Source organism: Aplosporella prunicola (assembly GCF_010093885.1).
Source record: "Aplosporella prunicola CBS 121167 unplaced genomic scaffold K452scaffold_5, whole genome shotgun sequence".
Classification (NCBI taxonomy): Eukaryota; Fungi; Ascomycota; class Dothideomycetes; order Botryosphaeriales; family Aplosporellaceae; genus Aplosporella; species Aplosporella prunicola.
The window spans coordinates 832,083-855,261 of record NW_022983533.1 but is presented as its reverse complement, the minus strand read 5'-3'; the positions used below and the strand labels follow the sequence as shown (position 1 = coordinate 855,261).

Genomic DNA, 23,179 nt, shown 5'->3' with positions numbered 1-23,179 from the left:
GTATACTTTAGGACTCGTATATTTTTACTATTACACCCTTTTAGGTACTATTATACCTTATATACTTTTACTTTTACGTAGTTATATAGCACCGACTAGCCGTAGCATAATAGTCTATTTATAACTACCTAAGGAGTACTCTATAGGTATCGTAGATTTCACTTAATGTGTAGTCGAGGGGTGGGCAAAATATATAGAAAGCGGAAGGCACTGAGCCGCCATAAAGATACCGGAGAATTTGCCCTGTATGTGTTTATTAACTGACTGCGTTGTCTACTTTAGTTAATCGCGCACCACCTTGCACCACACCACTACCATATATAACTGAATGGGTGCGTAGACGTGCTGGCGTGGAAGGAGGGAGGTGTGCTGTAATGCGTAAGGGAAACGGTCTATCATGGTCAGACAGACAGACAGACAGATAGACAGATAGACAGATAATATCCTCTCGCTGTGCTGCACAACGCACGAACCGAACAACGACAACAACAACAACAACAGCAGCAGCAGAAAACGCGATATTACACTAAACAAAGGGTAAAAGACAAAAAACAAACAGCACCAAACAACCCAAGAAAGAGCACAAAACACAACTACTCCTCCCCCTCCTCCAAAACCCTCACCACATCCGCAACAACCCCCTCGGCCGCCTCCACCCCCATCAAGCCCTCGCTCGCAAACACGCCCATGTCCAGCCTGCCGCCGCGCACCGTCGCTTCTATGTCTAGGGAATGCTGCGTTGCGTCGCGTTAGCTCGTGCCCCATTTTCAACACCGTCAACTGCTAGAAAAAGAAAGTAGGAAAGGAAGGGGGTGGTAGGGAAGGAGGCAGGAAAGGGAAAAGAAAGACTCACCAAATAAGCGCCGCGCACCGCATTCGCCTGCAGCTCCTGCACCGTCGTCACGGCACCCTGATCAGGGACATCGACCCGCTTCCACCCCTTCACACCACCAGCACCAGCATCAGCATCAACCTTATCTTCTCCCCTGTCCCTGCCCCTCTCCCGCAACCTTACCCCACCTTCACCACCCGCATCCCCTCCATCTTCGCTCTCCCCCTCAGGCAACCTCAAGAAATTCACCCACGTATCCACCTCCCCTCCCTTCCCATTCTCCAGCTCCCACACCCCCACCCCAGCATTCGCCCCCTCCCCCACAGCCACCAGATCGCGCTGCACCCTTGCCGCGGCCTCGCGCAGGGACAGCGGAGCCGTGACGCCGACGCGGAGGGGCAGCAGGTTCACTGTCGGCACTGCCCTTGTCGAGGCCGCGTCGTCGTTTGCGCTTGAGTTTGCGCGGTTCGCGAGCCACAGGCCTATCACCACGTCCCTGTCTTTGTCCTCACTGCCAGTAGCAGCGCCAACCAGCCCCGCATAAACCCGCGCATACGCCGCCACAAACAGCGCCTGCGCCGAGACGCCCAACACGCGCGCACGGCGCTCGAGCACATCGCTCACCGCGGGCCTGAAGACGCTGGTGCGGCCGGCTGCGGGCGTGACGGTTGTTGGGCGGGGCAGGCGCGCAGGGCTTGTGTTTGCGAGGTAGGAGTGCCAGAAATGGGTGCGCTGGATGAGGGTTGGGGGTGGGGCGATTGTGTGCGCGAGGAAGGTGGCGTAGGCGTGGTGTGGTTGTGTTGTTGTGGAGGTGGGGGTGCTGGGGTTGTTGAGGCGCCTTTCGAGCTGCTGCACCAGGAAGGGCAGGCTCACGCCGTCGTAGAGCGCGTGGTGCAGCTTTAGCGTCAGGATCCAGCCCGTCGTGACCTGCTTCTGCTCGGTGGTGGCAGGAGCAGCGGGTGCGGGCGCAGCAGTCGCAGCAGCAGCCTTGTTGGTGCTGCTGCTCCCGCTAGAGGGCTCGTCAGAGCTGTTGACGCGCCTGGAGATCCATTTCTTCAGGCGGCGCCAGGGCGCCTTCGACGACGCCTGCTTCCCCGAGCTGGACTTCGTGGACGAGGCCTGCGGGCGCATAGGGGGCGCCATAGCAGCCACGGCCGCGGCCGCCGTTGCCGTCACTGCTGCATTCGCTTGCTTCGCCGGCGCGCGCAAGCGCTGCGCAAAGAGCGCGGCAAAGGGCTGGCGCGGGGGCGCGGTTTTAGCGGCAGCAGACGCGTCGTCGACGACGTGGAACGACTCCCTCGGAGCCTTCAGCACGGCCTGCACGAAGGGCTTGTCGGCGCGGCCCGTCGCGAGGAAGCACGTCCTGAGGATAGGATGGTCGGCTACAAGGCTGTTCCACGCGGCGCGCAGACGGGCTTCCTCGACCGGCGCGCCCAGCTCGTACTCGAAGCCCGGGTAGAGCAGCGCGCCGTGCGTGTTCTGCCAGGTCGAGAGCATGAAGACTTGGCCGGCGCTGGCGGGGAGGCAGCGCTCGATGTTGGCGGGCGGGATGGCTGCGGTTGCGGCTAAGGCTTCGATGTCGATGTCGCTCAGCCACGAGGCCAGGACTTCGTCTGCTTGGAGCGCGGGGGCGGCGGCGTCGTCGTTGTCGCCGTTGCTCTGCTGGCTGCTGGCTGCTTGCGCCATCTTCTCCACTGTCGCTGCGCGCAGCATGGCGCTGACGCTGAGCTTGATGCCCTTCTTGCGCAGGAGCGACGAGACCTTGATCGCGCTGATCGAATCGAGCCCCATGTGGAACATGGTGACTTCACGCGTGATCTCTGTCTCGGGGATCTTGGAGACGGCGGAGAGCACCTCGCGGATGGTAGTCTCGAGAGGCGTCCACTCCTTCGGGGCGACGGCCGTGCTATTAACGTTCTCAGTGTCTGAAGCAATTCCGTCCGTCTTCTCGGAAACGTCCTTGAAAGCGGGCATCCCGCAGACGGAAGCGCCATCTTCACCGTAGGCTACAGCAGCGTCTTCTGGGTGTTCGATTATGCTCTTCAAGACCGCGTCGGCACGCTGAAGGAGCTCTTCCGTGCCGTTCTGGTCAAAGACGCTCGCTTTGCATGCTGTACGCCAGATGAGAGCATCGCCAACGGCTTCCATCTCAACAGCTACCGGGTACTCGACGTCCGAGGAGCCTCCAACAGACTCGTAAAGCGCGTCAGAGTCACCACTGTTTTCCGCTGGTTGGGTCTGGAAGATGAACAGCGAGTCAAACAACGACTTGCCTCTTGTCTCAGCCATCGCCTTTGCCTTCCGGAGCGGGAAATGCTGGAACTGCCTCATGGTGCTCATGTTCTCTTGCATGTACCGGAGCATGTCCTTCTTCGAGCCGTGAATGATCGAGCGGACTGCCACCGTGTTCATAGTGGGGAACATGACGTCTTCAGCGTTCTGGTTATCGCGACCAGAAAGGACAACGCCAAAGACAAGATCCAGTTTGCCGACATAAGAAGCAAGCACAAAAGACCAGCATGTCTGTCCAAGAGCCTGCAGCGTGATGCCTTGGTTCTTGCAGAACGCGCGGAGGCTTTCGAGGCTGAGCGACCCCGTGTGCTCCTTGCGATGGACTTCAATGCCGGAACTCTGGGTTTGAGCATTGTCTGGAGCGAGGAGACTACTCGGCGCACCACCAAGGAAATCTTTCCAGAAGGCGGCTGCCTCGTCGCCAGAGGCGTTGAGGATGTCCTCGAGAATGCCATTGTATGAGGGGCAGGTCTTGTCTTGACCATCATAATATGCCTTGACGTCGTGGTGGATCAAACCCAGAGACCAGCCGTCGTACAAGGCGTGCGCGATGGAAAGAACCAGGTAAGTATCGGTCGATGAGCGGATAAGAGTCAGCTGGAAGAGACCTTCGCTACCAGCCTGTTTGGCAGTGCTATCCCGAATCTCATCCAATATGGCATTGATGTCCTTTTCCGAAGAGACACTGAGCTCTCTAATTGTCAAATCGTTGGCTTTGTTGACAACCTGCGCAAACGACATATCCAGGTTCGGGTCGTCGACCTGCGCAAAACTCGTACGAAGGATGGCAGAGCTGCGGAAAACATTCTGCCATGCGGCCTTCATCTTGTCTACATCGACTTGCGATCCGAGTTTCAAGACGTCGTGGTTGAAATAGTTGTTGAAGCCGGAAGAGAGCATCTCAGCCACCATGGCCTCTTGCAGAGGGGTGACAGGCAAGGCACACTCAATCTTCTCCATATCAATCTCTCCAGACTTGCGGAAGTATTCCATCAACTTGTTTTGCTGGTCCTCCAGAGAGATCGCACGTGAAGCGATCGTGCTATCGGACTCCTTCTCCGTGACCTCCTTGACCATCTTCGGAATGGTCAAGGTGCGCATGATCTGGCTGACCGGAAGGTCGATTCCTGCTTTCTTGAGCCTAGAAGACAGCTTGATGGCATCGATGCTGTCCAGACCAAACTCGAAAATTGTCGTGTGTTCATCCACTTCCGTAGGTTCAACGCCAGCCAGAGTAGCAATTTCCTCTTGTAGACGCCGCGCAGCCGGAGTCCACTCGAAGCCCTTCACGCCGTTCATGTAACCATTGCTGTGTCCGTTCACCTGGGCGGAGTCCTTTCGCGCTCCTGAAGACTGGATCTCGCCCACAGTGGCCGAAACAAGTGCTTCATGATCCGCAAGCAAGTTCAAAAGCGCCTGCTTCAAATCGGTCAACAGCTCCTCCGCGGCCTTGTGGTCGGCAATATGACCCTGGGCTACGAGGGTGAGCCCGATAGAGCCGTCTTGCTTGTGTTCGGCTTCCAGCGCAAGTGGGTAGTCGGCTTCAGGTTGATCCTCTAGAAGTTGCCAAATCCCATCGCCAGGATCCCTGCCCGCTAGCTCCTTTTGGAAGACAAACAAAGTATCGAAAAGTGGCTGGCTGGGCGCTCGCTTGCACCATTTCATGATGTCGCGCAGCGGAGTATGCTGGTAGGGCATAGCCGAGGTATTGAAGTCATGGCATCTGCGCACGGTTTGGACCCATCTCTCATTCTGCTCGAACCTGAGATGGAAGGGAATGGTGTTGAACATGGGGCCGATTGTGAGGTCGGCGCCCTCAAAATCGATGGATCTGCCTGAGACAACCATGCCGAGAGTTACTGCTCCGGCGAAGTGTTTCTGAAGGACAGCGGCCCAAGAGGCTTGGACAAGGGCTTGGTGCGTCACTTCGAGCTTCCTCCTGATGCTTTCAAATGCTTGCAAGTCCTCCAAATGGACATTGACGGTGACATCGCTCTGCTGCGGTTCGGTGATCAGATTTGGCATCAGCGAACTCTCAGCAAACGAGAGGTGATTGGTCCAGAAGGATTGTGCCTCCGGGCTGACACGAAGAGGGCCGTAGGGCAGGACATCGAGGAAGTCGGGGCCGTAATGGATGTTCGAATCCCTATCGTACTCTTGGCGAACCTTTTGGAGGAGCATCGGGAGACTAGCACCATCGTAGAGCACATGCATCAAGTGCACGCTCAGGATTGCCTTTCCGGGTGCAATCGCGGTGATGATCTCAAAAGGCCTTCTCAACTGGTCTCTGTTCTGGAGCCACCATTTGTGCTTGCGAGTTTCGAGGTAAGTCTGGATTTCCTCCTGGTCATTGACAGAGGTTACCCCCCATGGCAAATGCTGGCCACGCAGCACCACTTGCACATATCCGTCATCCGTCGGTACGAAGCGAGCACGAAGGATTTGAACCGCCTCGTAAACCTTCTCCCAGGCATTCTGTAGCCTAGCGAGGTCGAGATCTGGGGAAAGCTCGAATTTGAATGTCGCAAAGTAGACAGGCTTCTCGCTCTCCAAGGACCTGGAGATGATACCCTGCTGGAGAGAAGAACAAGGGGCGATGCTTTCGATATCCTCCCGCTGTACGCCCAAAGAGTGGGCCGCGCTTGCTTTGTACTGGTGCAGAGTGGCGGAAATGGTTTGCTTTGCAGCAACAATTGAGCTCTTTTCAGCGGAAGAGGTCGCAGTCTTCGAAGAAAGAGCCTTTGCAAGCCTGCTAATGACAGGGTTCTTCATGATGATGGAAGGTTGGGCGTTCTTGAATCCAGACTTTCTAAGCGCGTTGGCGAAGCCAATGACAGAAATTGAATCCAGACCAAGTTCGAAGATGCTCGAGGTCCTAGAAATGTTTTCACTGTCCACAGAAGCCATTGTTGCCAGCACCTCTACAACCCTCTTTTCGTCTTCAGATGAAGCGGCTCCCCCTTCTTCAGATGATACGGAAAGATCTGCCAATTCTTCAGGACTGAGGTTTGAGTAAAATTCCTTCAATTGCTTGGCGTCCGCTTTGTTGTTTGGCGACAGTGGCATGCTGCTAAGCGGGATGAAATGAGTCGGCACCATGTATACGGGCAGTTTAGACCGGCAGGCTTCTTGGACCATCTGCATTGCTTCTTTTCCATCATAGACGACAGTCGGCTTCTGCTTCTTTTTCATGGTTGTCTTGGTGACGACAAAGCTGATAAGCTGGTCCTTCTGTTGCTTGGGATGCTTCAGGACAAGTGTCGCGACGTCCATGACCTGAGCTTCGGACTGATTGATGACACTGTTGATTTCGCCAATCTCCAAACGCTGGCCACGGAGCTTGACTTGGTCATCTGCGCGACCAAGGAAGTCAAACGAGCCGTCATGGAGAATTCGGACGAGATCACCGGTACGGTAGATCCTCTCATCGAACTGTTCCAGGTATGGGAACTTTTCGTCTGTAAGCTCAGGCCGGTTGAGATAGCCTTTACCCACGAGCTTCCCGGAGACACAGAGTTCTCCAACAGCGCCGCGAAGCACCGGAATATTGGTCTTGGGTCGGAAGACAAAGGATCCGACGTTGTCGAACTGAGGACCAATATTGGATGGCTTGCCATTCTCAGGGACTCTGGGGAACATGGTGACACCGATGGTCGCTTCAGTCGGTCCGTATCCGTTATGAATGACCTCGTGGTGTCCCCATGCATCGAGGATTTCTTGCTTGAGAGCTTCACCACCAGTGATAAAGACACCCTTAGTGAGACTGGGAACATCTTCAGGCGAAAGGATTCTGGCAAGACTGGGAGTAAGGTCGATATGAGTGATCTCAAGTGCAGAAATAGCGGCAGCGAGATCCTCGAAGATCAAATCCCTAGGCGCAGAGACCAAGCGGATACCTTCCGCCCATGTCCAATACTGCTCAAGCACGGAGACATCAAAGTGGAAAGAAGCAAACTGCAACCATCTGGAGTTCTCATCCCAACGAGGATAGAAGAGCCTCGAGAAAGCCAGCATCGCCTGAACAGCATTCTCGTGGGTCAGCTCGCAGCCCTTCGGAGTACCAGTGGTACCCGACGTGTACAGGCAGTAGCTGAGGTCTTGTGGCGTAACCGCTCTTGAGAGTTCTGGCGTTGACGTGGAAAGCTCATCGTAGTTGACTTCATCGAGGTTGACAAGTGGCACCTTGAGCTGGTCCGCAAATTGGCTTGACTGGTGTGTCATCGAGAGCACCATGGCGGCCTTGGAGTCTTCTGTGATGAACGCCTTTCTCGCCACTGGAGCACCTGGGTCTAAAGCGACGAATGCACATCCAGCCTTGAGGATACCCAGCATTCCGAAAGAGGCTTCAGGGCATTTGTCAAAGCAAACGGCAATGAGGCCACCGGGCTGGACACCGTGGCCGATTAGGAGATTCGCGATCTTGTTCCCTTCAGCATCCAACTGCTCGTAGGTCCAGCACCTGCTGGTGACTTGACCGTTCTCGATGTTGGTTGCGAATTCAAACGCGATCTTCTTCGGATTCTGGCGTGCGCTTCTCTCAACAAACTCATGCAACAGATATACATCAGTTTTGATTTCTCGTTCCTTGGGTGGGGTGATTGAGAGGAGCTCAGGGTTTCCGGAGAAGGCATCATCCAGTTGAGAATCCGGGTGAAGAACAAGATCGACCAGCATGCGATCTAGCTGGTCCAGAATCGTTACAGCCTGCTCTTCGGGTACTCGGTCGGTGTTGTATGTAATCCTGAGCTCGAGTTCGCTTGTGTTGATAGGTTCCAGTTCAATAGAGACAGCAACATCGACAGTTGCTTCATCGTCTACTAGGGTCCAAGTTCTTTGAGCTTGGTCTTCACTGGAGAGCTTTTGATAGGCGAAAATGCTATCAAAGAGCGCTTCGTCGGGGTGTCCAGACCAGCGCTGGATTTTTGTCAGAGGCGTGAACTGGTGCTTGCGCACAGAAGAGTTGAATGCCATCATGCCGTCAAGGAGAGCACGGTTACTGGGATTGTTGCGCGCAGGGAGTGGAACAGTTGTGATGCAAGGCAAAGCAACCGATTCAGCACCCTCCTGCGTCCGCCCAGAAAGAACGACACCAAAAGTGGCAGCATCCTCGCCAGTGTAAGCGGACAACAACCGTGCCCAAGCGGCTTGACCAGCGGCTTGCATGGTGATACCAGCTTCCCGGCAGCCGGACTCGAGCTTGCTCTGTTGTCCAGAGCAGGTTTTCGAAACTACCTGCGTCTTGCCGTTCTTGACACGAAGCGGGGTCATGTTCGGGAAAGCGTTGATATGCATATCCTTGCTCTTTTCTTCCCAGAACTTTTGGTGCTTTTCATCTTCTCCGCTGGAACTGAGGATAGTGCCAAGGATAGGGTCGAGAGATGGCGGCTGCGGCTCCTTGCCCTGGGTGCAGATGACAGAAACATCATCGAGGAAAATGCGGAGGCTCTGCGCATCATAAAGGGAATGCAAGATTGAAAGGTGTACCCGAACACCGTCGGCAGCGTCGACAAGCAACAGTCGCCATGCACTCTGTTGCAAGTTTTCGAGGACCTCGCGTTTCGATTCTTCACGCCATTGCTTGATTTTGTCAGTGGAAGCTTCAGCGTCCCTGAGTTTGGAAAGAGGAAGCTTGCTGGCCGAGGCATTGTAGATGACCATGCTGAAGGGGTACTGCGGGTTATTGACATGGGCAAATCCAGACCGCAGAATTTCATGCTTATCGAAAAGCAACTGCCAAGCTTGCTCCAGCTTGGCTATATCGACACCATCGAACTTGTACTGCATGTAGTTGAAGTACATGTGTCCCTCAGAGTGCAGGAACTGCGAGATCATACCGCTCTGGAGGGGTGTGCATGGCTTCACTGAGGCAATGCTTGCAGCGTCCACATCCAGGTCGCGGGTAATAATGTCGCGGTATTGCGCATCGAAGGCAGCAAAGTCAAAAGTGGGAGCCAATTTGGTCTCGCCATCAGCCTTTTGCAAGAGAATAGCAAGCTCAGCGCAAGTGGGACGCTCCAACACATCCGCTGCCGAAATCTTGAAACCCTTCTTCCTCAGGCTCGCAGCCACTTGTACAGCACTAATGCTGTCGAGGCCAAGTTGATAGATTGTAGTGTGCAAGCCTATAGACTCTGGAGTGGAGCGAGACATGTGAGCCAAGACGGACCGTATTTCAGACTCAGTAACAGTCCATTCGTGACCGTCGTCCGTCTGCTGAGCTCCTTCTTGGTTTGCTTCCTCGGAGTCTTGGAAGATTGCCTTCAAAGACCTCTTGTCGACCTTTCCAGCAGCAGATAGCGGGATGCGATCAAGGAAGATATAGAAATTCGGCACCATGTAAACAGGGAGCTTCTCTGTGGCACGCTTGCGAGCCTGAGACTTGACTGCTTCCCGGTCAATGGTGGACAAGTCTGCAACAGCCAGGAAGGCCACAATTTGTTCCTTGGACTCTTCCGATGCGCGAAGGACTTGAGTGCTAACGCTGGAGATGGCTTCATGTGCATCGCGCAAGACTTGGCTGATCTCACCCAGCTCAACACGCAGACCGCGAATCTTGACTTGATCATCCGCACGTCCCACGAACTCAAAGGTGCCATTGCCGAGCATGCGTACAACGTCGCCAGACTTGTAGAGGCGCTGACCGTCGTGCATGATAAACCTCGAATTCGTCATCTCCTCGTTCGCGTGGTAACCGCGAGCCACCTGCGATCCACTGATGTAAAGTTCACCGGCACCGAAGACGGGCATGGTAGTGGAGCCATCGCGAGACTTTACCACAAAGCTCGTAGTGGGGAAAGGTTTACCAATCACGGCCGACTTCACCTCGTTTGACACAGGGAAGATGGTTACGCAGAAAGCAGCCTCCGTCGGGCCATACGAATTGACAAGCTTTCCGGCCCACCGCGCCACGAGTTCCTGGGGCATCGCCTCTCCAATACAGTACAGATATTCAAGGGTTGGAACATCAGACTGGGAAAGGCTCAGAGCCACTGAAGGCGTCAGGTCGGCCAGTGTAGTCTCCATGGAAGTTATCGTGCCAGCAATGTCGTTCAACATTGCGGATTGCTCGGCAGCACAAAGAGTGAAGCCAAAAGACCAAGCCAGGAAGCAGTCGTAGTAACACATATCGAAAGTTGTCGCAGCGAACTGAAGAAGGCGAGAATCCTTCTTCCAAGGAATGATGGATCTCGATGCCTCGACAGTCTGAATGGGGTTGCGGTGTTCGACACTGACAGCCTTAGGCAGACCAGTTGATCCAGATGTGTAGAGTCTATATGCCAAGTGCTCTGGCATGAGACCGCTGACAGTCGGCTTTTCTGTGGAAAGATCTCTCGTTTTCCCGGTGGACAAAATTGTTACTTCTCCAACCCAGGTTGTGTCAACAGTCTCGTTCGAAAGGACAACCTTGGCACCCAGTTCCTGCAGCATAAACTGCTTGCGAGAGACAGGCAAGTTAGAGTCAATGGGTGTGAAAGCCGCACCAGCCTTAAGAACACCGAGAACGCAGGCATAAAAGTCCGGAGACTTTGGAATGCAGATCGGCACAGCATCATCGAAAGAAACGCCGTGATCCAAAAGCGCTCGAGCGATCTGGTTGGAGATTTGGTTTAGCTCATTGAAAGTCCATCGACTGCGACTACCATCGGAGTGCTGGAAGTCGAGAGCTAAAGCATCTGGTTGCTCTGCAGCGTTTTGCTCAAAAGCAGAGTGCATGAACGGCCCAGCAGGCGGTTCGAGTGTGTTGAATTTCTGGTTGCTTATGGAGAGCAAGTCATCCGAAACAGGGACAATGTCCAGGTAGTGAGCGGAAGGGTTTTGAATGCATGACTGCAAAGCTGACGCGTATGTCTGAGAAATGGTGCCAACGTCCTTCTTGGGAATAAACGCCTCGTGGAAATGAAGCATCAAAGAAAGGGTATCATCTTTGCGGTTCGGAACGAGCTCGCATACAAGAGGGAAATCCATCTCGCCAAGGTCTTCCTCCAGTGACCAGACCTCCGCGTTAAGACTGTACGCAGATTGCTGAAGAATGAAAAGGGTATCAAAAAGACGGCTTCCATCTTTGCTGAACTGTGCTTGAATGCGTCGAAGTGGAGTTAACTGGAAGGGCAAAATGTCCGCATTGAATGCTTGAAGATTCGTTAAGATATCCGCGTTTTGGCTTTTCGAGGCTAGATCGACCCTGACGGGCAAAGTGTTAAAGCAAGGAGCGACTAGCCTTTCGAGCCCGTCAATAGGTAGAGTGCGTCCACTGACAACATTGCCAAAGCATAGATCGCTCTCTCCCGTATATATGGAGAGAATCTTTGCCCAGGCAGCTTGGCCCAGTGCCAGTAGCGAACAAGACATCCGACGGCACTCCGATTCCAGGCTACTGAGAGAGAAAGGAAGGGCTTCAATGAAGATTGAGCGGTCATTGACTTCCTTACGCATCGCAGAGGACAAACCGGTCAGGTCCGGGAACGAAGTGGGTTCCAAGCCCTTGAGGCGGGTTGCCCAGAAGTCGTCGGTTTCCTTGGACCGCACTTGAACGATTTGTTCCAGGAAAGGCTCATACGGGACAACTGGCGGCAGGCTGAGCTCAGCATACATTTGCTCCACCTCGGCCATAAGCTGTTCCATTGCAGCTCCATCGTACAGAGCATGGTGGCAACAGAAGAGGAGATACTTGGAGCTGCTAGCAGACAGTGTAGCAAATCGGAGCGGAGGCTCTTCTGACGCCGCCATAGTTGAGATGATATCTTCAACATAACGTTGAGATTGCTTGTAAATATCATCCTCATTGGCTTCGATTTCGTCCCATTTTGGCTCGCTGCTCTCAAGAACAACCTGAGCGAATGCAAATTGAGAATCATCGGTGGGAACAAAGCATGTCCGTAGAATTTCGTGCCTCTTCGACATCTCCATCCAGCATTTTTGCAACCGAATGATGTCCCCCTTTACTTTGAACAGCATCCTGTTCATGTACGTTGCAGCCTCTGTGGATCCAGATGAAAGCATTGCCTCTTGCAAAGGACTGCACGGAAGGATCTTGGTTACTTCCACCGCGTTATGGTCGAAGCTGACTTTGATCTGTTCCCTTGTTTCTTGACTGAAGATGTTGGTGAGGTCAACCGCAGGGCTGCGTTCCTGGCTAGCGGACGTCTTCTGGGACAAGATCCGAGCCAAACGCGCCACACTTGGGTTTTGAAGTACAACCGAGACGGGAGCCTTGGGCACGGCGTTCGCTTTGAGGCCATTCGATAGGGAGATAGCAGAGATCGAGTCGAGACCGTAAGCAAAGAAGGAGGATTGGCGACCTATTTCCTTTATGGGGACCTTGACAACCTTGGACAACACCGCTGCGATTTTGCGCTCCATCGATGTCCAATCTCCGCTATCTTCTGCTTCTTCCGTTTTCCGAGAGATCGAGTCAAGGAAGTCTTTTGACTGCTGTTCGTAGAGGGCAACAAGTTTGCGCTTGTCTGCCTTCCCTTGTACAGTCATAGGGATGGCTGTGACTGGCAGTAAGCCGTTGGGCAGCATATAAGCAGGGACCTTGCTAGCCAGGTGCTCGAAGATTTCAGCAATTCTTTGAGAGATGGCGCCCTCTATCGGTAACGCTCGGACATCATTCGACGAAATGCTTTCAGGTACCCAGAAGGAAACCAGTTGTGCTTTCCCCTCCTTGCCCATGAGCATTGTCATACAGTCGGCGGCGGATGGAGTGTCCATGATGCAACTGTTGATCTCACCAAGCTCGATACGCTGACCGCGAAGTTTGACCTGATCATCGGAACGGCCGGAAAAGAGGATGGATCCATCTGGGCAGAGACGACCCATGTCGCCACTTCTGTATACGCGGCCAAACGTAGGGTGATCGATGACCTTCTTTGCTGTCAGGTCAGGCATGTTGAGATATCCGCGGAAAACCTGGTCACCGCCAAAGCAGAGCTCACCAACACCTCCCCTTGGAATGAGAACATCTCGTGATTCGTCCATAACAAATGCCGAAGTGTTGGTGAAAGGGGTGCCAATGTTGTTAATCAGATCCTCATCGGTAACATTGGGCTTGACCGTGCAGATGTTTGTCGTCTCAGATGGACCATATCCTTGATATAAACCCTTGCCGGCCCAGTTTCTCTTGACTTGCTCTGTGACAGCTTCGCCTGCAGTAACGAGGAATTTGACGTTTGGCACATTCTCAGGCTTTACTAGGGCTGCCACTGTGGGAGTAAAGCTTAGGTGCGTAATGCCCATCTGTCGGATAGCAAGCTCCATGTCCTGGAAGAGGTCGTCTTTTGTGCCGGCACACAAGCACATGCCGCTGTACCAAGAAAAGAAAATTTCAAATACAGAAACGTCAAACGCCTGCGAGCATGACTGCAAGAGGCGCGAGTCTTCTGATACCGGGTAGATCTTCGAAAGGACTGCAAGGTTGCTGACAAGATTTTCCTGTGTCACTACAACTCCCTTTGGACTGCCAGTGCTACCAGATGTGAAGACTGCGTAGGCTGCGTGGGAACCGTTGTAAGTGAGATCGAGATTCTCACCACTGTACTCTTCCAACTGGAGTGTGTCCACGTTGAGCACAACTTGGTTTCCTAGTGAGTCGACATCCGCAGTGCAGTCACTCCGCGTCAGGCATGTCCGAACATTTGCCTCTTCAAGGATAAAGCGAATCCTGTCCAACGGTGTCTCGGGGGTTATCGGAACGTATCCTGCGCCCGTCTTGAGGATTGCAAGGATGGACACATAGAGATCAACGGACTTTTCCATACAGACGCAAACTAGTTCGTCTGGCTTTGTGCCGTGACCTTTCAGCAAATTTGCCAGCTGGTTAGCCTTGGCATTCAGCTCAGAGTAAGTGAGAGTTTGAGTATTGATGGAAGACTCGGAGATCTCCGAGCTGAAAGCGATAGCAGGTGCATCTGGCCTTGTTTCCGCTATGATTCCAACCACCTGAGCGGGCGACTTGGTTGTTTCCTCATGTTGGTAACGGAGGTTTCCGATTGACAAGACAGAGTCATCCAGACATGTCAGAGATGTCATCAGCTCTGCATCTGGTTTTTCTTGGAAGTATTCGCCGAGCTGCTCCAATTGACTTAATAGTGCGTCGATCTGAGCTTGAGGCAGAACAGAGGGATCGTAAGTTGCTTTGGCAATGAGACCTGTCGAACGAGGTTCAAACTCCAGTGTTAGTTTGAATTCGAGCTCATCAGCGCCATCGACCTGGCGTATCAAAGCACCGGAGTCTTTGTTACTATGCAAACTTTCCTGCCAGACAAACAGAATGTCGAAGAGAGGGCTTCCAGGAGCAATCCCGCAAGCCTTCTTAATGTCCCTGGTGGGAAGCTCGCAATGACTGAGCATTGCACGGTTGAGTTCATGGATATTTTGCAAGATATCCTTGACAGTGCGTGCATGAGAAACGTCAACTCTCAGAGGTAGTGTAGCAATACAAGGACCAATGATTTCCTCGATACCAACGACAGGTATGGTGCGCCCAGAAGTGACCGTACCGAATGTGACATCGCTGTTGTTGAGGTAGAAGCTAGTCAAGTACGCTAACGCGGCTTGGAAGAATACCTGTGCGTTGACCTTCAGCGCTGACGCACGGTCTCTAAGCTTTTCCACCGACGTGGTAAAGTTGCGAGTTGTTGAACTCAACCCGGTCGTAGACACAACCTTTCCGTTGAAATTCGGAAGCGGTGCGTAGGCGTAGTTGTCTAGCTGCTTCTGCCAATAACCAAGTGAAGGCTCAAGGTCGTCCTTGGTCAGACTGGCATGGTAGGTTGCTACCTCACGGAATTGTGGTCTCTTTTTGTGATCGTTGCCAGCGATGAGGTCGTTGAGATCGTCTATCATCAAGTCCATGGACCAGCCATCATACAATGGATGATAAATTTGACAGAGAATTTTTGATTCCGTAGGCGTGGTGAGGATTTGAAATTTCAAAGGCCTAAGCATGGATCCGGGTGTCGAAAGCTCAAAGGATCGTTCGAAATCGTCTATCTCCACGATCTGTTCATCCGATAGTTCTTTCCAGATGATTTGGGCATGAGAGTAGGCAGAATCAGTCAAACTGCAGAATCCAGAACGGAGGATGTCGTTTTGAGCTGCCAATTCCTTGAGCCATCTCTTAATATCTGAGGCACTTTGAGGCTTCTTGACTTCCAATTCGACCCAGTTGCAATAAGCCTGTGGGTTCATGGTAGTTTCAACCAGCATTGCTGCCTGCAAAGGAGTACAGCCCAAAATGTCTTCGATTTCAGATTCTTGAACGTGGACTTCTGGAACAACGAGAGCTGCCTTTTTTATTTCGTCAAAAATGCCTTCGTGAGAATTGAGAGAATTCTTGTCGTTTTGTTGGCCTTCGATCAACAGTTTCAAGGTAGCGACGTCATTGGAAGTCAAGATTTCAACAGCACCAAGCGAATACCCCGAAGCTCTTAGCATAGACGCTACCCTGATCGCCTTCAAAGAATCCAAGCCCATGGCAGCAAGGTTAGTTTGCAGGTATACCCTCGAGCCAAGGGCCTCGCCGACAATCTCGCAGATAATGCGATCGGTATCATCGCCGTATTGTTGTTCTTCCAGAGGTTTGGACTCCTGCTGCTTTGTCTTATAGCCTGCTTCAAGGCCTTTTCTGTCGACCTTGCCAGACGGCAACCTGGGAAGTTCCTGCAAGAGGACGACATCGCCCGGTACCATGAATGCAGGGAGCCATTGCTTGGAGTCGTTGATGATTGACTTTGGGGTTAACGTATCGTCCCGAGTGAGACAGAAGACTACAAGGATCCCACCTATAACACTAGCTGTTACACTGCGACAGCTGGGTATCCTCGAGATAGCCTGTTCTACCTCGCCAAGTTCGACACGCTGACCACGAAGCTTAACTTGCCCAGAAGATATACGTCCTAAGCATTCAATAGTCCCATCTGGAAGCATCCTGGCTTTATCTCCAGTCCGGTATAGGCGACCGAATTCGGCATGGTTTACGAATGATGATCCAGTCTGCTCGGGTCGATTCAGATAACCATTTGCTAGTTGATGTCCGCCAACAGCTAGTTCGCCGATGAATCCCAGAGGCAAAACCTCCAAAGGAGTAGTCACTGAAGGATCTTCGGGCGGGGGAGCGACAACAAAGGCCGAAACAGTGTCGAACGGAATGCCAATATTGCCCACTTTCGAATCTGACCCGAAGCTTGGCTGCAAGGTACAGTGAATGGCGGCTTCCGTGGGGCCATACATGCCCCACAATATGCTCTCCCGCTTATCGTCCCCGCCAAACTCATGCACAACTTGTCTGCTCAACATTTCGCCGATCGTCAGGAGCAGTTTCAATTTTGGAACAGCTGCCCGTGTTTGCAGTAGCGTTCCCGCTACCGTGGGCGTTAGTTCCGCTGCATCAACATGCATCTTGTTCATCATTGCGGGGAGATCGCTCAGTAAATCTGTTCGATCGCAAGTGACTAGGGTACAACCCCGGAACAAGGGGAAAAATATTTCGAAAACCGACACATCAAAGGTCGGAGCAGCAAATTGAAGAAAGCGTGAAAACGAGGGAATATGGCAATCATGAGCCAGTAAACTTTGAGTAGCAGCAAGATGCGACACACCCACACCTTTGGGCGTTCCCGTAGAGCCGGAGGTGTACATGACGTACGCCAGATCCTCCGGGCAAGGGTCGACGAAGTCCTGTCTACCTTCCAGCTCAGGCGGTTGGGAGCCTTCGTCTAAAATCAAAACATGGACGTTCTCATGAGGGGGTATCTTATTATGAAGCGAGGAGGTGGTGATGAGGAGGTTGGCGGACACATCGTCAAGGATGAATTTCACGCGCTCTGGCGGCGCGTCCAGATTCAGAGGACAAAAGGCTCCACCGGCCTTCAGAATGGCAAGTTGGGCGATGTAAAGTTCCGGACATTGGGGGATCAGAACAGGCACGACTGGGTGCGGATTTTCCGACGAGAAGTAGGTCCTGATCTTGCTGGCCCAAGCTGTCGTGATGCGATCGAAAGAAGCATATCGCAGCTTCCTGCGGTTCGTATCTTGTCCGAGATAGTCTATGGCAACTTTCCGGGGAGACTTGGTCCACTGCACAAGGTGGTGCAAGAGAGACGGCCCGTTCAACCGCTCCGGCTGTGGGTTTAGGATGGATAGTCGGGGGTCCATCTGCGGACCCGGGGTGTCCAAGGTCTCGTTGACGCAGCGTTGGAGCTGAGCAGCTAGCGGCTGGGCGTGTTCGCCCGGGAGATAAGCGGAGTGCACGATACGCGCCTTCCCCGCTTCACGATTGTAGTAAAGTTTCAACGCCAGCGACTCCGGCGCCGGTGCCTGGGAGGGTATATTAGCTCCTGAACCTTGCTCGTCCTAACATCCGCGCATGGGACATACCGCATCGAAGAAGACCCCGGTGAGTGTCTCAAGGGCTGCCTGGCCCAGCTCGGGCACCGCATACTTGGACACATGCCAGCCAGCACTGCTGACAGCAACCGCGCCACCGTCGACGAAAAACCCCAGGTCATCGCTGCCCGTGTAGGCTTTAAGCAGCCTGGCCCAGGAGATGACGAGGATCTCGTCCGGGATCTGGGGCAGCTCGGCGAGGGTCTCACCCGCTGCGGCGCGCGTCGCCGCATGCCGAGAAGTTGTGGAACGAAGGTTGGGGAACGCTGTGAGCTCCATGATATCGGGAAAAAGAGAGACGTGGTGCTGTCGTGGGCAAAGAGCAGGGCAAGAAGCTGGACAGGTCAAGCCATTCACAGGGCAAATTGGCGCTCCCGGAAAGGAAACGAATGTCTCGTAGGAGCTTTGGCAAAGGCGTCCATTGCGAGTCGCGTCTGGCCCGGCACGATCTTCTGGATAGCAGCTCGCGAAGTTTGATGACGCTGGCTCGTTACCCTGGCTGGTTGGGCCCTGGGGCCCGCCCAGGCGGCCAGGGCCTCTGCGCTAGAGCCCATCACCCACCGAGGCCCGTTTTCCTCTTGTCACCGGCCGCGATCGACACGCAACGCTGCTGCATGCATGCATGACGCCCGGCGTCGCTCCCGACCTACCCGCCGGCCTCGGAGCCCAGCAGCCCGCGATGCAACCCTTTTAGAGATCGGCAGCGAATGCACACTAATCTCATCTGATCATCAGATAAAAACTTTCGCCGGTAATCCACACCAAGCCCGTGGCTGCTGCCGCATTGACGGTCAGCATGCCCCATCGGCTCTAGAGCCGGCCCTTACAGGCGGATCAGATAAGCCCCACACGCCGAACCGTGTCAGGGAGCACAGTGGGTGCTGGTGGATCCTTGTTTATGAGCTAACGGTTTCCCAAACTTCCCTCCGCCGACGCCGCCGCGTCTGCTTTTGCGTAAAAAGCTACGCATCACAATTTTCATGACTTGCACTTACAGCAATTGTTGCTGTTCTGCAATGGCGTCCCCGCTGGGATCCTTGTTCCCCAGCCGCCAAATTGCCCAGCCCCAGCTTTGACCATGGTTGTTGGCTTGCTTCTTCTTGCCTTGTTCACCCACTGCCCTCTCCCAGGTTCTTTTTGCCCTGCAGGCGGAGCTGCTTTCTACGGTTCACTTCCTGTTTAGTTTTTGTACAGTGTTGTCCGGCTAATGCTGCGCCTTGCCCACATGTGTGAGCTGTCCTGAAACTTTCCAACATCTCTTGGGCGTCCCTGGACTCGATGCTCAGTTGAACACAACAAGTTGTTCCCCCCTTTTACTTCTAGTTTCCATTGGAGTCAGCCGGGAGGACAAACGCCTCCGCTCACCATCCCACCATGGAGGCCGCCAACATTCCAACGGAACCGATTACCGTCCAGCCTGCTCTCGTGAGCCATGGTGATCCGACACCCGAGTCCCACCCACCGTCCTCTCATCATCGCCGAAACACGAGCGCTGCTGCGGGGGAGACTCCGTGGCGCAGAGATATGGATGTGGCGACTCTCAGCACAGCCCAACCACGGGCATGGCATACCGAATTAGGCGGTCTTCCCCGGAGGGTTTTCCGCCGCATCATTGGACTCAATCCGTTCAAGACGTCCTACTTCTCCTTGTTCCGGCCGCTGAAGAGCTTCCAGGACAGGATGGTTTTAATAATGGGCGTGTTTTTTGCCATTGCAGCCGGCGTGCCGCTTCCTATCATCGGTGTGATTTTCGAACACATCATCAACACGTTCCCGCCAACAGAGAAAGATCTGGCAAAGGTCATTGGCGAGTTGTTAGGAGTGGCAGTTGCTTACTTCGTCGTCACCTGGGGCTGGGCCATTTGCTGGGGCATTGTTGGTGAAAGAGTATCCCGTGGATTAAGAGAAGCCCTAGTCGAACGTTCGCTGGGCATGGAGATGGCGTATTTTGATGTCGAAGCTCCTGACATGACCAACATCCTCACGGAGAAAACGCAAACCGTGCAACTAGGAACCTCGGAAAAGGTTGGCCTCTTTTTGCAGTCAATCAGCTACTTTGTAACAGCTTTCGTCGTCGGCTTCATTCTGGATGCTGAATTGACTGGCATTCTCCTCGTGGCAGTCATCCCGACGATGTTTATGGTAGTCACGTTCGGCTCGAAGACGGTGGCTAAGCTTCAAAAGAAGACGGCAGAGTGTTCTGAGAAGGCAGCAGCCATTGCAGAGAGCTCCATAAGAGCTGTTCAGGTTGTGCAGGCGTTCGGAATTGCCGACAAACTGGCTGAAGAATACTTGCGTCTCCTGAAGATATCGGTCCGCGTGGGCATCAAGAAGTCAATTGCTGGTGCCCTTATGCTGGGAAGCGTGTACTTTGTCGCTTATTCCGCCAACGCACTAGCCTTCTGGGAGGGCAGTCGTTTGCAAGAGCAGCGGGGAAAAAGTGGTGGTGCGGGTACGATTTACGCAGTTGTCTTTCTGATTCTGGACGCCTCATTCGTCGTTGGCCAATTTGGTCCGTTTATTCAGACGTTCGCACTTGCAGCAGGGGCCGGAGACTCGATCTTTGAAGTTTTGGACCACGCCGACCCTCATATCGATGTGTACAGCGAAGAGGGTATAACTCCGGATGCTTCGACGTTTGAGGGTGGCATCAAGTTCGAGAACGTCACTTTCGTTTATCCCGCTAGACCAACGGCCCGGGTGCTGAATGGTGTCAGTCTCGACTTTCAGCCTGGAGCGGTCAACGGCATTGTTGGATCTTCTGGTTCAGGCAAGTCTACCGTGGCTGGCCTCCTACTACGGTTCTACGACCCTTCATCGGGAAAGGTTACTATTGGTTCCCAGGACATCAAACAATTTAACGTCAAAGGTCTGCGATCGCGTATTGCTTTGGTAGATCAGACGCCAACCTTGTTCTCTGGCACAATTTTTGAGAACATCAGACATGGTCTTGGGGAAGATCATGGACTCTCGGATGAGGAGGTTTTACGCCGTTGCGAACATGCTGCGCAGGAAGCAGCTTGCGATTTCTTCGATATTCTACCCGATGGTATCCACACGATGGTCGGCAGCTCAGGACACACTTCCCTGTCTGGCGGCCAGAAGCAGCGTATTTGTCTAGCAAGGGCATTGGTTGGGGACCCGTCCTTACTCATTCTCGACGAGTATACCAGTGCTATGGATGCTACCAGCGAGGCGCTAGTCCTTCAGGCTTTGGACAGAGCCACTGCTGTGTCTGGTAGAACCACCATCATTGTTGCTCATCGTCTGGCCACGATCAAGAATGCTTCCAAGATCATGGTTATGGAACACGGAAACCTGATAGAGGAGGGCACCCACGAAGGCCTTATTGAGCAGGACGGCATCTACAAGCGGCTGGTCGAGGCTCAGAAGTTCGACAAAACCCCTAATGTGGAGTCAAAGACCTCTTCAATCACCGCTACTCCCAGTTCAGCTCCAATGACGACCGACCTCGAAAAAGAGATCGAGTTGCCTGATGTTAGGGCCGTCGATGAGAAATCGAAGAAAAAGAAAACCAAGCCCTTCAGCGTTACTCGGCTCTTGCGTAGAGCTGTAGCTCTGAACAAGCCTGAGAGACCCCTAATTCTTTTAGGCCTCTTTGCCTGCATGTGCAGTGGAGCCATCATCATCGGCGAGGCCCTGGTTTTTGGTAACCTTGTTTCTTTGTTGAACACTCAGTCTGGCGCGGACAACTACGACAGCCGCGTCAACTTTTTCTGTCTGATGTTCTTCATCCTGTCTCTAATCGCTCTTTTCGCCTACACCACGAGCGGTACATGCTTTGGAATTGTTTCTCAGTGGCTGCTGTGTCGCATCCAAGACACTTCGCTTCGCAACATTTTGCGTCAAGACGTTTCGTGGTTTTCTCAACCAGGCCATTCATCACACTCTCTAATGTCGAGTCTGAGTATGGACGCCGGCCATATCAGTGGTTTGTCCGGCGTCATCATTGGTACCATTTTCTCCGTCACCACCTCTGTCGTCGGCGGCATGGTCCTCGCTCACATTGTCGCGTGGAAAATCGCTGTGGTGCTGTTATCAGCAGTTCCGGTCATGCTTGTCGCCGGCTTCTTCCGCCTTCGTGTTCTGTCGAAGGCTGAAGAACGTCATGAGTCTGCGTACAACGATGCCGCGGCTTTGGCTTCCGAGGCATGTGCTGCCATTCGCACCGTTGCCGCCCTTGGACGGGAGCGTGGTGTCCTGAAGCAATACCGGGCTGCCATTCAAGGACCTTATGAGCAAAGCTTGAAGTTCACCTTGATAGGGAACATCTTGCTTGCTTTCTCGCTTGCTATCACATACTTTGTCTATGCTCTGGCCTACTGGTGGGGCTCGAAGCAAGTCCGCGAGGGCATGTACGACGAGCTCCAGTTTTTCATTGTCCTCCCTGCACTGCTGTTCTCGGCGCAATCTGCTGGCCAGATGTTCAGCCTTGCCCCTGAGATTACACGCGCAAAATCGGCAGCGAGAAACGTCTTCAAACTCCACGACGAGAAGCCATCTATCATTGTTGACCATGCAGCTTCCGGAAATTCCACCTCTCCTTCTTCCCTTGGCGTTACGGAAAAGAAGACCAAAATTCGGGGAGTACTGGAGTTCAGAAATGTGAGCCTGGCATATCCGTCCAGACCAGACACGCTGGCCCTCAAGGGCATCGACGTGTCTATCCGTTCAGGAGAGTTCGTCGCCTTTGTTGGTCGGTCTGGGGCCGGAAAGTCATCCTCCATTTCCCTGATCGAACGCTTCTTCGACCCCATTGCAGGGACTGTAGTGATGGACGGCGAAGACATTAGGAACACACCTGTTCTAGCTCACAGGGCGAGGATCGGGCTTGTCGAACAGGAGCCAAACCTGTTCCCCGGAAGCGTCTTTTACAACGTATCGTTGGGCGCTCGTCCAGGCCACGAGCCGAGCAGGGAAGAGGTGGAAAAGGTGTGCAAGGCGTGCGCCATGCACGACTTCATCATGGGCCTGCCGGAAGGCTACAACACCGAGTGCGGCAACAACGGATCACGGCTGTCGGGTGGACAGCGGCAACGGCTCGCCATCGCGCGGGCGCTAATCCGCGACCCCGAGATACTTCTTCTGGACGAGGCGACGTCGCAGCTAGACGCGAAGAGCGAGAAGGACGTCAGGAACGCGATTGCAGCAGCGTCGACGGGGCGGACGACGATTATGGTGGCACATCGGCTAGCCAGTGTGCAGAGCGCGGACCGCATCTTCGTCTTCGACGCGGGGAGGATTGTGGAGCAGGGCAAGCATGAGGAGCTGGTGGCCTTGGGCGGCATCTACTCTGGCATGGTGGAGACGCAGCAACTGGGATGAGGCGAGACTTGTGTAACGTCCGTCACCGTGCAGCAAGATTCATCTTGTTGCGAGATGGTGATGCTCGTATAGAGTGGAAGAAGAGACCTAGTTGAGGCGTGTAGAGTCTGTGTGTGCTCTAAGACCTTTTCACTCATACCTGGGACTCGGGCTGGGAGCTAGGCAAGGAATACTCTATAGGGACTCTGCTTGTATCGTCGCTGGACGGTGGATCTCGGTTAGCATGACATGAACATAAGACAGGCGTCCGGCCGGGATTGGAAGTGACACCGGGCAATGGCACGTTGGCAGGGGGGGCACTGACGGAAGAGGCAGGCCCGT

The 23,179-nt window shown here is 53.7% G+C and overlaps 2 protein-coding genes across 2 annotated transcripts; one reads left to right on the top strand and one right to left on the bottom strand.

Annotated features, from left to right (window-relative positions):
• Positions 1-240: 240 nt before the first annotated feature.
• Positions 241-17,966, bottom strand: K452DRAFT_356457 (uncharacterized protein). The gene is made up of 3 exons (XM_033546049.1): positions 17,504-17,966; positions 854-17,443; positions 241-734 (listed from the first exon to the last, which is right to left on the bottom strand). The coding sequence occupies exons 1-3, from the start codon at positions 17,789-17,791 to the stop codon at positions 594-596; spliced, it is 17,019 nt and encodes a 5,672-aa protein (XP_033400863.1). The 5' UTR covers positions 17,792-17,966; the 3' UTR covers positions 241-593.
• A 920-nt stretch (positions 17,967-18,886) lies between these two features.
• K452DRAFT_349438 (uncharacterized protein) lies at positions 18,887-23,071 on the top strand (the record flags this gene model as incomplete). The annotated part of the gene is made up of 3 exons (XM_033545595.1): positions 18,887-18,937; positions 18,965-21,190; positions 21,212-23,071. 3 exons carry the CDS (start codon positions 18,887-18,889, stop codon positions 22,856-22,858), a joined length of 3,924 nt encoding a protein of 1,307 aa, XP_033400862.1. The 3' UTR covers positions 22,859-23,071.
• Between the last annotated feature and the right edge of the window lie 108 nt (positions 23,072-23,179).